Source organism: Morone saxatilis, unplaced genomic scaffold (assembly GCF_004916995.1).
Source record: "Morone saxatilis isolate NCDOM2014 unplaced genomic scaffold, NCSU_SB_2.0 Contig9, whole genome shotgun sequence".
Lineage (NCBI taxonomy): Eukaryota > Metazoa > Chordata > Actinopteri > Moronidae > Morone > Morone saxatilis.
Window position 1 is genome coordinate 5,732,108 of NW_023340268.1, and position 14,545 is coordinate 5,746,652.

Genomic DNA, 14,545 nt, shown 5'->3' on the forward strand with positions numbered 1-14,545 from the left:
ATTAGCATTAAACACAGAAAAGGTTAATGGGAATGTCTTGCAGGTATTTAGTGGATATTTTTTTACCAAATGTATTAAATATTTGAGGATAAGTATGAACCTGTTGAGGAAAAATCAGAGGATCCTTTAACACACTGAACACACAGCATACCTGAAGCGTAACCAACAACTCACATCTAGTCCGACAAGAGGAACTTCTTAAAATACACTTTTATTTACAATGTAAAACAAATACATTTAAATTGTCATACAAAATGTCCCTATCCACTAAAAATCTAATAAATCCTATTTACATGATAAAACATTTTGAACGGACATCTGTTACAGGCCCAATTAAGTCAAGTAAAGATGTCAGACGAATGTTTGACGGTGGAACAGATTTAAAATTTAGACACACGAGCTGAATTAGTGAACAGCAAATGTGTGAAAATCTAAAGCATCAAAGAGACGCCTCACTGGTGCTCGTTAGTTTGCCATTTTAAAGGCAATGTAAACATGCAAACACGCATACAAGCATCTGTATTTGTGTTCCATAAAGGGAGACAGAGGGGAGGACGTCGACCAGCCAGCTTGGCACATACCCATAATTCTACCGCCTCCTTATGAAATACTGGATGTTGCTGGTCAGTTCTGGCCTTTATCAGTTTTTGCTTCCCAGCCTGTCTATGATTATCATTCAGTTAGTGCGTTGCGAACTCAGTGATCCAGGAAGTTGAAGATGCTCCTCTGGGGGCCTTTAATCTGTCCTGCAGGTTTGTTCTCCCTGCAGACCCTCTTCGCTGCTGGGTTCACGGCTCCCACTGCCCCCCTCTTCTTCATCATCTGAGGGTCAAACGCATCCAGAGTTAAAAGCTATTTAAGAACAGAGACTCTTGTGTAAAACAATGAAACCTTGATGAACACTGACAAAATGACTACAGGCACTGATTTATCATGTAATAATACATGAATAAGAGTGTTTTGTAGTTAAATTAATACTAATGGTGATGGTGATAAAAGATGCTAAGAAAAAACTGCCAAGCAACACATAGTAGTATTTAATAGGAGCAGTGGGCTTTGGCTCCACCTAGTGTCTCAAATTCAGAAGACATCAAGATCGATACATTCACCCATCACACTCACATGACTATCACACTGAGTACTCTTCCAAAAGTCTTTGGAAAGTATTTTGTTTTTGTGCTTATTTTAGAACAGTGAGATCTTGCCAAAGAGACAGAACCAGTCAGGACGGGGAAGTCAAAAAGATCCGACTGACCCTTAGCTGCCAATATGGCTTTCCTATCAAAAATATTACTGATTTTTAGAATAGAATATCCTCTGAACTAATACAAGATATGTCTGATAGAGCAGATGAGAAGGTTAAGTTAAGGAAGTTAAGTCAGAAGCACCCTGAGGTTCCCACATCAGTGCAGTTATTTTGCTGCTCGTTGCCTAATTGTGTTCATGCACTCGTGGGGTCAGTTTGACTAAATCTGCAACATGAGATCATTTCCCTCTTTTCACCCATTTTGAAACATTTATTGAATCAAAAAACAAAAAAACAAACATCATTCTTGAGACCCACATATGAGCAAACCAGAGCCCTGTTACACGCAGTGCATATAAGCAGTGCTCGCTCATTAACTGGTTACCATTTACCTACGTGAGGTGAGGTAGGTCAGTGTGAGCTACTTAATGACCCAAAGATGAACATTTGCAGTGCGATTTTTTTGCCATTATTGCCATGGAAACACACCTGAGACTTGTATTATATTGCATTAGTACTTCTTCGAAGCTTTGGCAAACTTTTGGAAGGTCAAGATTTAAATAGTAACTTCTCTGTCTAGCATTTGAATCCAGGATATTGGGGATTCACATTCACATTTACATGAATGCAATTTCCTGTGGTATACTACATTAGCTGCTCTATGGACAGAATGACAGTTATACCTGGACTGTTATGTGATAAGCCAATACCAACATTTTAGGGGGAAATATGACTTTGACCAAGCCCCCTTAGTGTAGCAATGTTATTTTGTATATTCAGCTTAACACATCTCTGCATAGGTGCAACGTGAAGCCTAAATGCTTTTGTTGGGACGCCATCAAGCTCCGTCTGTCTCGGCTTGTACAAGTGCAGTAACATGAGAACATTTGTTTAGTAAGATTCCTCTCGCTCACCTGTTTCTGGGGAGCGTCTGCGGTCGAGTTGTCCTTCTCAGGAGACAGAGTTTGAAACAGGAATCCTCGGCTGTTTCTGGGCGCCAGAGGATTCCCCTCTGAGATCGAAGCCAACTTCTGGAGGACGGAGTGAGGCTGACTCAGTAGTGACCCTCTCCTCACCTGGAAGAAATCAATAAAACATAAATCTCAGATTTACCTTACGCAGTTCACAGAGAATATGTGATGCACTTTGTTGAGAACTGCTCTCATTCTGCACCATTCTGGCTCTGTTTTAGTCAGTCCAAGGTAGAAAACAGATCTTTATTCTCCACTGGCCTGGTCCTCTAAAAGCCACTAACCCACTAGATGGCTGTCTGTCTGCCAAAGTGACTGTTACTCTTATACAAAACTCTCGTTTACAGAATCAGGCTGCTTGTAATGTTACAATATGAATAGATATTCCATCTAACACATGCAATCAAGTTATAATCCTACTGAAAAAAGACTTAATACTTGGTCGGAGAACAGTGAGGTATATTCTAAGCATAAGAGCTGGAAGTAATGCCATTTTATAGTCAAATGCTACCTGTTTTTACAACAACAGAAGGTTTTACAAGGAATACCTTCTGTATGTGTTTTTTATAAACCGTTTTCAACTGTAATGAAACTTAACCTGATAATGATATAAACAAAATGAAACGGAAGAATAAATAGGTAGCAAATTAAACTAATATTCACCATTTTAAACTTAATTAGGGATGTTCAGTACCAGTGACAGTGATGTACCTGTAAGGGCTGCGAGGGTCTCTGGAAGGGATTAAGAGCTGATGAGGTCTTCTTCTCTGGTTGCGGTGCCACAGGGGGCTCTGGTGTGAACATTTGGAAAGTTAGATAGTGAAATAATCCAAGTCTAATAAACCAGTCTCCCAATATTTTGACTTGGAAAAGATAAAAAAATAAATGAATACACTACTAGATTTTACTGCTACCTTTATTCTGAAAGGTACAGCAGTGCAAACAGTTAAACAGGCCTTTAAATCTGACTAACATCCTGTCGTAGAGCTCACTTTGTCATGTCATGAATATTACATGAAGCCACTTTAGTTTTAGTCACATTTCTTTTTCCGGGAACCCAAGAATGCTACAACTGGCGGGAAATGAACGCTCTAAAGCAACTTGCCATTTAGCAATGAAAGTATTGGCAGCGCTTTCGGCTCTGTGTCCGGTTTAGTTTAGTTTGCCGGGACACATGCCAGTGTTTCGGTGCAGTCAGAGTGTGTTTATGTGTGTGGGTGTGTGTGTGTAGCTCTGCTTTATCTCCAAAGCTCTGTGGCACATCAGGTGAAGTTACCAACAGCATTCTCAACTGACAGCGCTAAGTAGATCAAAAAGGATATATCTGAGCAACTGACACTCTAAGATTAGACTGTTTCTCTTTGCTAAAAATCTTAGTCACACCTTCATCACTTCCAATCTAGACGACTGTCGAGCTGCGTTCACTGACAGTAAAATCTTTTCCCCTGTCTACAGATTCTTCAACAGTCACCTCTCAGGACTGGAACTAAAAAAGTATGACTTTCTACCCAGAAAAGCAATACTCTGAACCCTGTCTGGTGATTTGTGTTTTAAATGTTTTTTGATCCCATCTACTTGTTTGCTACATTACAGACTATTAGTGTAAAAAACATGTTGTGGTGTTTTTTTGAAGTCATGGGATTCTTCTTGTGAGGCCGCGTATCAAACCGACCTTTTCTCTGCAGAGTCTTGGCAGTCACTTTCTTGGCCAGCTTCATAAATTGACTGTCTTCCTCTGCAATCTTCTCATCATCTGCATCCAAATCTTCCCCTTTCTTGGCGTTCTGTTCAGACTGTGAGAAGAGACAGAGAAAGGAATGAAGACTAAATAACAACACCCCGTTGCAGAGGAGGACGGGGGGATGACTCAACCACATGGGTCTTGAATGCACTAAAAGCATTTAGCTTTTAGTTGCATGTTTACAGGAATAACACTCTTTTAAGCCTGCAAATTTACAAAACAGCGAGACTATTTTTATAACAGGCTCCTCGCTATTATCTGTGTGCGACCTACCTGTTCTCGGAGCCACTGTTCTCTCTCTAGTCTCTCTTTCCTCCTCTGGACCTCAGACTGGTCCACGCCATCATCTTCCTCCTCCTCTTCCTCGCCCTCTGCTCCCGTCCTGTCCATGTTGAAACCGTCATCTGGAGGAGGAATTCAAATAGAAACTCTCAATGGCTTGTTGGAGCAACTTTGAATAAAGTTTGTAGAATGTAAACAGACAATTATATGGACTCAAAGTGAATGTGAGTGAATCTTTTTAGATTTATTTTTAAATAATAGTAATAGTTTCTTATGTATTTATTATCAATTCCACAGAGTTTTGAAGCTTATGGCCTTTGATTGTTTAGTTTTGTGACTGTCTGTTGATCCGGGTGGCAAACTGTCCTTGCAGGGATAAATAAAAGTTGTACTGAATTTAAATTTGTAGCAAAATGGTATAATTTTAATTTAAAGCTAATGAAAACATAATATCTGGGTTATGTGTTCTATCAACTACTGTGTAATAATTACCAGTCAACAGTATTACGAGTATTTACTCCCTTAACTCAACTCACCAATATTTTTCCAACGGAAGCGGCGAGCTCGTCCCGGGCCGTCAGAGTGAAGGTCGCCGTCAGCGAGGTAACGCTCCTGGTAGAGCCTCAGACGCCGCTTGTCATCATCCATTATCTGCTTCCTGTCGGAGCATTTTCATCTCAGTTTAATCCACTACATTTCAGATACAAGATGTTGCCACATGACACATAAAATATATACAAATCTTTATGAGAATGACTGGTTGGGCGAGTGCATCTTGAGACTTAAGCTCTTTACATGTCAGGCTCTATATGAATGCTGAGATCTGTTACTCACATGTGGATTTTGTTGACCTGGTCCTGCAGCTCTTCATCAGAGGGAAGCTCTTCAAGAAGCTCCTCTTCCTCGTATTCGCTGCCTCTGTCTGCGTCCTCATCGTCGCTGCCCAAGTCACTGCCTGAAAGCTCAGCCTCAGAGTCCACGTAGTCTGTCATACGCCTGTGAACAGGATTCAAGAAACTATCAAAACCCGCGCTACAGCGTGGATTATCTAAACAAAACGACAAATCCATTTTCCTATAATGTCAAACACTAGTAGAAGTTTGTGAGAATAGTTATGTTGGTATGGAAACAAAGTTTTTTTATTCTACACTTACATTTTCTTCTTTTTCTTCTTAACCCGGTGTGGTGCAAACACACCCTGGATCTCCTCCTCTTCTACCTCATTGTCCTCGTCTTCACCGTCTGCCTCGTCCTCCTCTCCATCATCCTCCTCCTTCTTCTCTCCACCATCCTCATCATTGTCCTCCTATACACCCACAATTCACTTGTTCATTTGCATCATAAAAACATACACCCAGTATGTTATTTACACATGATGTGGGACTTTTGTAGTCATGTTAAACAGAGACAATGAGCCATGTGACCTGATCTTACCTGTTCACTATGACTGTCCACATCTGACAGAAGCCGGAACTCACAGTCGTCCTCCTCCTCCTCCTCCTCCTCTTCCTCTTCCTCTTGTTGTTGTTGTTGTTCTTCCTCCTCTGGCTTCTTTTTACTTTATACAGAAGAAAAAACTATTAGAATCTTACACAGCATATAAATATTGCAATTAATATTCCCTTAATCCTTTATCACTGAAGTAAAAAAAAGATAACATAGACACAAGAAGAGCAGTTTTATAAAGTTATCAACTTTTACAGATCAATTGCAGAACACTAATCTTTCTGATGAACTATTTGGATTATTTCAGGGGTTTGTACTGTACCTGTCTTGTGCGGGTGAAGCCGTGTGAGCATGACCTAAAATTGGCAACAAAAGAAACAAATTTAAATATGGTACAACTAAAAGAGAATCAATTAAAAACAGATGCTTATAAGCTTCAATTTTTTTCAAACTTCAAAAATCTAATTTTGTGAGAAAATCATAGGTCCTTGAGGTTCCTCGTGGTTTCAGGCTCTTGTCAAGTTATCTGTTTAATTTCTCAGAGAATAAAATAAAAGTGAGTTACTAGCCAGACATGTCTTCAGTGTTAACCTGTCTGCAAAATGGGTTTTCTACATTGTAGGTGCTTTCAAATAAAACACACTTCACTGCGTTCTCATAGAAAATAAGGCGGACAGCATACTCCCTTACCTGGACTAGGAAATTTCCCTGAACACAGCCCGAGCAGCTGATCCATGGTACTATCAGATTCTTCATCCTGTCCTCTCTCCTTACTCTTGTCTGTTTCCATCTGCTCCTCTCCTGCCTGTGTTGGTGGAAACGCTCCAGAGCACAGCCCGAGCAGCTCGTCCTCTTGCGTCGCTCCGATGCTTCTTGCCTGACTCGAGCCGCTCTCCGCTGCCCCGAAAACACCCGAACACAACCCCAACAGCTCCCCCATGTTGGCATCCATTGCGTTTTCATCCAGGCTGTCCAGGATCAACTGTCTCTTGTGGGAGCGAGGCGCACCGGGGCGTGGCCCCACGTTAAGGAAGCCGTCCGCATCTAGTAACTGGGAATGGGTGTCGTCCTCCAGGGAGAAGCGACCCTGAGAGTCTCCTCCCAGACCAGGGCCCGAAGGTGCTCCACCAAGGGGCCCTGAATCTGCTCCTGGGGATGGAGGTGCGTACAAGTCTTGGGAGTCCTCAACAGGGAGGCAGAGAGAGGGCTCAGAGAGTTTTCCTGAACTCTGATGGGGTAAAAAGAAGAGGAAAACTTTAAATCTCTTCTTTGGAAGCAAATGGAATATATAAACGCTGAAAGTATTTTCTTTTCCTTTCTTTCGTACTTGCCCTTCCCTGTTTTCATTTAATGTAATCCGCTTTATCTTCCCTTGAGTTGTACAAGGTCTTTGTATAAGCTTTTAACTTCTTACCACTCCTGCATGGTCTCTTGTTTACTTCATGTAAATGTGAGTATATGTAGGTGAGTCTGTATATTTGTATGCAAAAATCTCTGTGTATACATCATATCTTATATAATGGTTGTATTTTGGCAAACCAATAAACAGATAATATTAAATAACACTAAAATAGTGCAACCCTTCTGCCTCATCAATTTCACTGAACTGAAACACATTTGTGTAACCCTGGGCACATTTCTGAGAATTCAAACCTGTAATCTTTGATGCATTAAGTATTAAACCAAAAAACCTTTTATCTTACCTTGGAGGCAGAGCCAAGGAAGCTGGGCCTGAAGAGGCAGGGAGAAGGGGAGCGGAAGATGGATGAGTTGGAGATGTTTCTTCCAGTGGAGCGCTGATGATTGACGGGCTGGTAAGAGGTTATCATAGATCCTGCCAGCTCAAAGCTGCTGTTGTGGCTATTGTCCTTCACCAGGGACAGAGAGTCGTCCTCTTCTGGAGACAAGAATGATGAGATGAGAGTCAGAAAAGAATGTAGAAACGTTGCAAAAGTACAAAGTGTCCTGCTAAATAGACTTCTATATAAGCTATGCCAAATAGAGGACTTACAAGTGGAATGAGATGTGAAAAACAGAATTGTTGTCACTATATTTAAAGCATTTTCTCTCAAGCTGATGATAGCTACAGTATATATATATATATTCTGTGTAAAAAGTATGGACAAACTGAATGAGGTATTTCTCTCTACCCACCCATTTTATTGCTGCTGTCCTGTCCAGAAGGACCAGATCTTCTTACACCATCACTAAAAAGGAGAACAGTGAATGTGAAGCAATACTGCTGACATATACACACACAAATGTAAAACTAAAAAAAACAAACTCTTTAATGGCACACACCTGCTAATAAGCAGATATTAGCTGGATCTATTTTACAAGTTGTTTTTTCCAGACAGAACAACCAGGTAATGATCAAGTGAGACTTTATGGCCACATAGTCACATTTTGTCAATTAACTTAAGTGGGTTTATCATTAAACATTTAAAAAGGTGCATGAGTCACGCAAAGTTGCTATGTTAAAAACAAATAAACACACAACCAAAAAGTCCAAACACACTTACCCGGTGCGAGAGCAGGAGTTGCCCGGGAACAGCATGAGTGTGCCATCTGTGTTAACTAGGTCAGGAGTTGGCGAGGGTCCATTCAGTGCTACAGGAGAAGGGCTCCTGATACTCTGTGCAACACTGCCTTCCTCCTCCTCCTCCTCCTCTGCCTCACCATCGTCACCTCCCAGTAATTCATCTACACCCTAAAAGAGAAGATCGGGCTTGAAGTGGGCACAAAAAAGGGACAGAAGCACAAATGTGTATACGGTCAATTTATTATTCCAAATGAGTAACAAACAACCATCCTCTTACCTCTTCTTCCTCAGACTCATCTGTCATATCTTCCTCCTCCTCTTCCTCCTCCCCACATTCTTCATTGTCTAAGCGATTCAGCTCTGCCTTGCGTACCCTCTCCTCCTGTCTCCGTTGGGCCATGGCGAGCTGCAGGCGCTGCTTCAGAGTCAGCAGCTTCTCTCCTATGAAAAAAGAGGGACAGAGGAGATCAGTCACTTCAGGAAGTCAACAATCTGGCCTCCCTGTCTGAAATACAGTTCTCATGATGTGTATCCATACCTGGTTTGGTTGCCACAGGCTCCTCTGCTCCCTCTTTAACAGTGACAGCGACCGACTCGGTGTGCAACTCTTCCTGACCAGACGGCGTGCTGTCTTTGCGGATTATGCTGAGCTGCACTGTACGCTCTCCCTGAGGGCGTGCCGGCGCCTTGACGTGACGAAGGTAGCGCTCCTTCAGGGCCTCCACACCTAGTTAAAGACGAGAGGTAAATACAAGGATCCTAAATGTTGTTTGACTTATGACACATTCTTACTCTTATCTCTTATTCTTGTAACTTCTAAATCCTGAGAGAATCATCACTCACCCGGGTTGAGCTGGGGGGGTTCAAGCTGAACAAAGGCTCCGTCATCTGGACACAATCTAGCGACAGGTGGTGGGTCCAGTCCAAGCTTCTTCAGTATGGCCAGTTTGTCCTTCTTGGGTTTGGTGGGTTGCTGTGCTGAAGGCTCTGCTGCAGCTGGATCTGAGCGCTTTGGCTCCACCAAAGCCCCAGATACAGGCTCTTTTAGCAGGGCGTCAGAGTCCGACGTTACTGCCGTCTGGCTGTGTTCTAAGGGCGCCGGAGGGGTTTCTTCTCCGGAGTCAGAAGCAGGTCTCACTACTCCATCTGTTGTGACCGACTCCTGCAGACTCTCAGAGAGGTAAAGCATCGGTCCGGATTCCTGGTCGGGATCTAGGCTCGCGGTCGCTTCGCCGTCCTGACTGACGCCCTCCCGCTGCGGGGACGAGGTGGCAGCAGGATGAGGTATGGGCTGGATCTGAGTGGACGACAGGTCTAGAGAGGGAGAAGAGTCCTGCTCTGTGGGTGGCTGCAGGGGGTCACTGGGTGGGTTGGTGGGAGCCGACGGTGTTTCCAACATCATGACTGAATACTTTGTAGATCTGAAGACAGGAAAGATCATTTGTTTTATGTTCATTAGGGCAGCCTTGAAACTTTTGATTGAATTTTGAATGTGTGTGTGACAAATAAATGTAAAAGCAGTCAGTTTTTTTGGGGAAAATGTGGTTTGCTGTTGTCCTAAAACATGTGTTATCTGTTATATTTGTCTTTACTTCAGCAACGCCATGGCAGGACCCTCCGGCCTGGCTCTCTTCTTAAAGAACTGGTCGATGGTCTTCGGCTCAGGGATGTGGTAGGGCAGGCCAAGTGTAGACTCTACAAACACAGAAGAACGTGTCAAATATGGAGTCTCACTGGCACAGAAGACATGAAATTATAATCCAAAACTACACAATCTTGACCATCTTTAATCAGCAGAACAAAATGAGGAGTCATTATCAGAACACACTGCCACAATAGACAGATAAACATAAGGTGTTTCTTGTAAACTGACCTCTGATCAGCCTCTGGGACTCACTGTGGAGTTGCTTCATTGCCTCTTTGCTGGCACGCGCAGCCTTCCTCTCCTGAAAACATTACACATGTTGAGAATTAAACCAACTTTTGGTATTTGGTTTACAACCTTTACAGCGTTTAGAATAAAGTCAAGAATTTTGGCACTGCATACCACACGCTGGGGTTTATCTGGTGCCTCTTCATCTTCCTCGTCTTCCTCATTCAGGAGAGGATCCTGCAGCAATATTTAATGCTGATTACCCAAAGGCCTGTCTAGACAACATTCTGCCACTCTTTTGAGCACAATATTTCAACAAAATGTCATTAACTTTAACAGATTCATTATCAGTATCAATCAGCTGAGGACAGTGATAACAACAAGCAAGGAGCCTTTCACAAATAAACACAGTGCGTGTTTTGATTCTGATTAAAAAATACTTAGCAACTCTAGTCACAGGAAATAACGTTGAGGTACTGAATTAAGGATTCCAATTGCAAATAGGTATCTTTATTGTACCTCGTGTTTTTTCATCTTTTGCTTGACAGCAGCACGGATGGCTTCCAGGGACTCTTCTTCCTCCTCTTCCTCATCGTCCAGACCGGTGTCAAACAGGTCTGGGTCGCCCAGCGGACATCCACTGTCATTCAGACCACGAGGGAGAGGGGTGTCCTGAGGAAATGGGTACAAAGCCGTCTTTAACTATACGATATAATAAATCACGTCAAGGATTCTTATTCTATAACAATCACTTGATTCTGCTTAGTTTAACATTTGACATTTCATTTTATATCTAACATTTGGGACTTTGTGTAGACGTTAAGTACTTAATTTGATGATTTGGGTGTCCAGTGCAATTTTACATGCACATTATCACATCCCTGTTTACATAAAAGATCATTCCTAATGGATACAAACAAAAGATATACATCTACAGCAACATTTACTTGATATGAAACAACATTTTCAAGGTTTATGTGCCATTTCCAAACCTATGACATGGATGTGTCCACATTTTAGGAACCTTGATGCACCACTCTTCACAGTTATAAAGGGAGAAAACAAAATGACCACTAAATGAAAAAAGGCCAAGCTGCACTAACCTCATTCATTTCAGAGGACCTCCCTTTCTTCTTCAGTTTTTCCACCGCTTTGCTTCGCTTCTCCTTTTTCTCTCGATGCCTCTGACTCTTCTCTCTCTTCTTCCCTTCCTTTGGCGGTTTTGCTTCCTTCCTCACCTCCTCCTCCTCCTCCATTTCCCCACATTTCTCTTGCTCAGGCTCACTGTCGTCACTGTCAATGGGAGCGCGGCTTATTCTCTTGCTCTTCTGCGAGCCTCTCTTCTTCCTCCCATCCTTCTCTTCTGCCTCTCCGGTCTCCATCTCCTCTCCGCTGGAAGCAGATAAGACCAGTGCTTCGGCCATGTGTACGCTGTTCTCCGCAGCTGCCTCCTCTTCCTCACTGTCACTGTCTCTAATGGCATTACGATGAGGCTTTCTGTGCACTGTGATGTCTTCATCATCATCATCAGAATCTGAAAACAAAAAGAACAATTTAGAAACAGTCGTCAAATCATTTAAGACTTTTTTGTGATGCAGCAGAATATTAGATAAGCTGTTAATCATCTTATCTGAAATCGGCTCTGTTGTTGTGGTTTATACTGTTTATTATTCCTTTATGTTCTTTTTGTTTGCTCCAGTATTACTCAAGGACTGATATAACCTCAGTCTCCCTTGGAGCAAAAGATCATCATCATCTTTAATCTGCGAGTACAAGCAGACGAGTCCTTCAAGCACCTTTTTCTGTTTCATTATGTAGTCCTTTTTCTCCCTCCACACTGGACTCACATCGGCAGATTTGGGTAACTATCGTGGATCACGGGATGCCAAATCACGTAATTGGAACAAGTGCACTCATTTACACAGCCAAAGTGGCTCTCTCTTGTCTCCCTCACCTTCAGCTGGAAGCTCTTCTTTATCGTTAGCGGTCTCCGTGACCATGTCCTCGGCTGGAGAGCCCATCCCGCTGTCTGAATCGCTCTCTGTGGCAGTTTGGGCCACAGCTGGGAGCCCCTCTGCCTGTGTACAATGACAGAAAACAGAAATCACACATCAGCAAGTGCATTTTCTGTAGTATGATATCTGGGAAAAACAACATGAGGTTGGACATTAAATGTGATATAACCTTAATCTAAAGCCCACACTGCCAAATGTTAGTTCAGGGTTACTTATTGTGCTGTGTACTTTAACTAAACATGAATTAAATAAATAAAAAAAAGGCACTAGGTGTTCATTTAATGGTTAAAAAGACTGATACAACTCACTTGCACGGTTTTTTCTAGGATACCAAAGTTAGTACAGCTTGTGTATTTGTCAAAAACTCTCAGGAGATGTAAATGTAAAAAGGAAATGTAGCCTGAAAGGTCAAAGGGTGTGCTGTTATACGAGTGGCGCCTTGCAATAAAGCAAACAATGAGCACGTAACGTTAGCTGGCGACACTGCTTCCTCTCGGCTGCTTATAGTTGACTTTGCTTTACGTACAATTCACGAGAACACATGAAAGTGGTTGATTTCCGAGAGTAATCCACCGCTTCACAAGTTAACACAGGGTCAACGAGGTAAAATGCCTCACTAACATGCATTTAATCGGCGGCAGCAGGCCAAAGACGACAACCTAAAAACCGAGCGAGCTACGTGGCTAAGTCGCTAAATCGCTTCTTCAACGAGCAGATTTCTTCGATCTGGAATAAATGTGCTGTTGTCAGTCTTTTCCCGTAACTTATAACTAACTGCGACAACATATCACGTCTGATATTTCCACGTTAGATGTCCAAACTAGCCAACATGGCACCTGAAAGAGTATTTTTTATTTTTTTTGTAACGTTTACCTGTAGTTGAGAAAGGACCAGGCTCATCTCTGTCGATCAAACCAGCCGAGACAACGCTTCGTTAAACCGCAGAAGTTGAAAAGTGAATGTAAGCGCGGAGAAAAGTGAGTTTTAACGCACATTTAGGACGCGTTTAACCGGGTTGTTGCTCTTCCTCCCGCCTCTTCCACCGAATACTACTTTTGAGCTTTCGCGCGCCGTGACAGCTGGCCCGGTTCTTCGTCACCGAGGTGTCAATCTCCCCGTTCTCGCTTTCCTATTGGTCGATCGGAGAGCTTCGTACCCGCCCACTTGTTTGACGACACAGCTTGGCCGGAGCTGATTTTAAATACCGGGATTGTTGAGGCGGGCGGGGTTAAGGGTTTTTATGGGGTTTTTTTTTTTTTTTGCAAAAGTGAGGGTGGTTTGAGGCAGAAGAAAGAAAGAAAGAAAGAAAGAAAGATACTCATTAGCTCCACCTTATGATGCATTATGTATTATGTTATTGTGTTATCTGTTTTGGTTTTTTTACTGTTTTTTCCTCTTGTACAGTGTTTATTTATTCTATGTAATCAATTTTAAATTTGTTTTTTTTTTTTTTTTTTTTTTTTTTTTTTGTTTTGTTTTTTTTTTATTATATTATTGGTATTTATGTTCCATACGTTCATTTCAAAGTAAGGATGGTTGTACCTCATTTATACTGCTCTTGCGTTGTCCTTGGTATCCACTTTTGGCTTGCCGCTGTAAGATTGCGCAAGTGTCGCCGCCCGCCGTATGTGTTGTGGGACGTGTTAAAAAAGAGCAACTATCTTATCTAGGCGTCTTTTCAATCTTTAAATTTCTCATTATTATGGACTGTCAATATACCTGGATTTTTGGACTCCATGATCCTACTTGAACAACAAATTAGGGGGGTATTTTTGTTACTTGGTAATTTCTATAGTTTTTTTATATATTCTTCTAATATATTGAATAATATTAGATATCTAATTTATTCAACTTATTGTGAGTATCCTTTGTTCTCTACTTTACTTTCTCTACTTTGTGGATCCTATTGCTGCTGCTAAGTCGGACCTGAATTTCGTCCTTAAGGGGGGGAAAAATAAAGCATTCTTATCTATCTTACTTATCTTATCTTATCTTAAAGCTTTACTTTCAAGGGAGGATTCAAGCGCGTGTTGACTGCTGTGTGGTGAAGTTGGCTGTCGTCGCCGCCCCCGCTTGAGATGAAATGTCACAATATAGTTCCGTATGCATGTACTACTAAAATAGAACATACAGATAAAAAGATGCTTAAGTGAGGGTACATGGAGGGTGACTGAGCAGTTTGGTGTACATTCAGTACTTGGGTTGTTACATATTTGGTGCACCACGGCTAATCCGCATATAGGATCAAGTTTTGAGTCACTTAATAGATGACTAATGGTGCGGAATAGGAATCTAAGTGGATAAGAGATACTTAGCAATTATAGAGGTTCAAATAATGGGCGTTCCATCTCGGATCAGTCTAATAAGGACAAGAATGTGTTGATACAACAAAAACAACCACAAATGATGAGTATGGCCCAGTTTACTCT

At 42.0% G+C, this 14,545-nt stretch overlaps 1 protein-coding gene across 1 annotated transcript; it reads right to left on the reverse strand.

The window, feature by feature from the left end:
• Positions 1 to 192: 192 nt before the first annotated feature.
• LOC118342419 (claspin) lies at positions 193 to 13,346 on the reverse strand. The gene is made up of 24 exons (XM_035680958.1): positions 12,990 to 13,346; positions 12,056 to 12,179; positions 11,205 to 11,635; positions 10,621 to 10,773; positions 10,276 to 10,338; positions 10,102 to 10,174; positions 9,821 to 9,923; positions 9,072 to 9,649; positions 8,767 to 8,955; positions 8,506 to 8,669; positions 8,209 to 8,396; positions 7,841 to 7,893; positions 7,390 to 7,583; positions 6,377 to 6,914; positions 6,009 to 6,042; positions 5,675 to 5,798; positions 5,395 to 5,546; positions 5,075 to 5,236; positions 4,777 to 4,898; positions 4,232 to 4,362; positions 3,890 to 4,010; positions 2,929 to 3,008; positions 2,161 to 2,322; positions 193 to 822 (listed from the first exon to the last, which is right to left on the reverse strand). Exons 1-24 carry the CDS (start codon positions 13,014 to 13,016, stop codon positions 697 to 699), a joined length of 4,092 nt encoding a protein of 1,363 aa, XP_035536851.1. The 5' UTR covers positions 13,017 to 13,346; the 3' UTR covers positions 193 to 696.
• Positions 13,347 to 14,545: the final 1,199 nt, after the last annotated feature.

Bases quoted from the DNA above. Each gene is read 5' to 3' on its own strand.
- LOC118342419 (XM_035680958.1), bottom strand. From the start codon at position 13,016: ATGAGCCTGGTCCTTTCTCAACTACAG. The intron at 11,636-12,055 runs GTGAGGGAGACA...TTTTGTTTTCAG, and splicing joins AGAAGAGCTTCCAGCTGAAG to ATTCTGATGATGATGATGAA. The intron at 3,009-3,889 runs GTCGGTTTGATA...TGTTCACACCAG, and splicing joins CAAGACTCTGCAGAGAAAAG to AGCCCCCTGTGGCACCGCAA.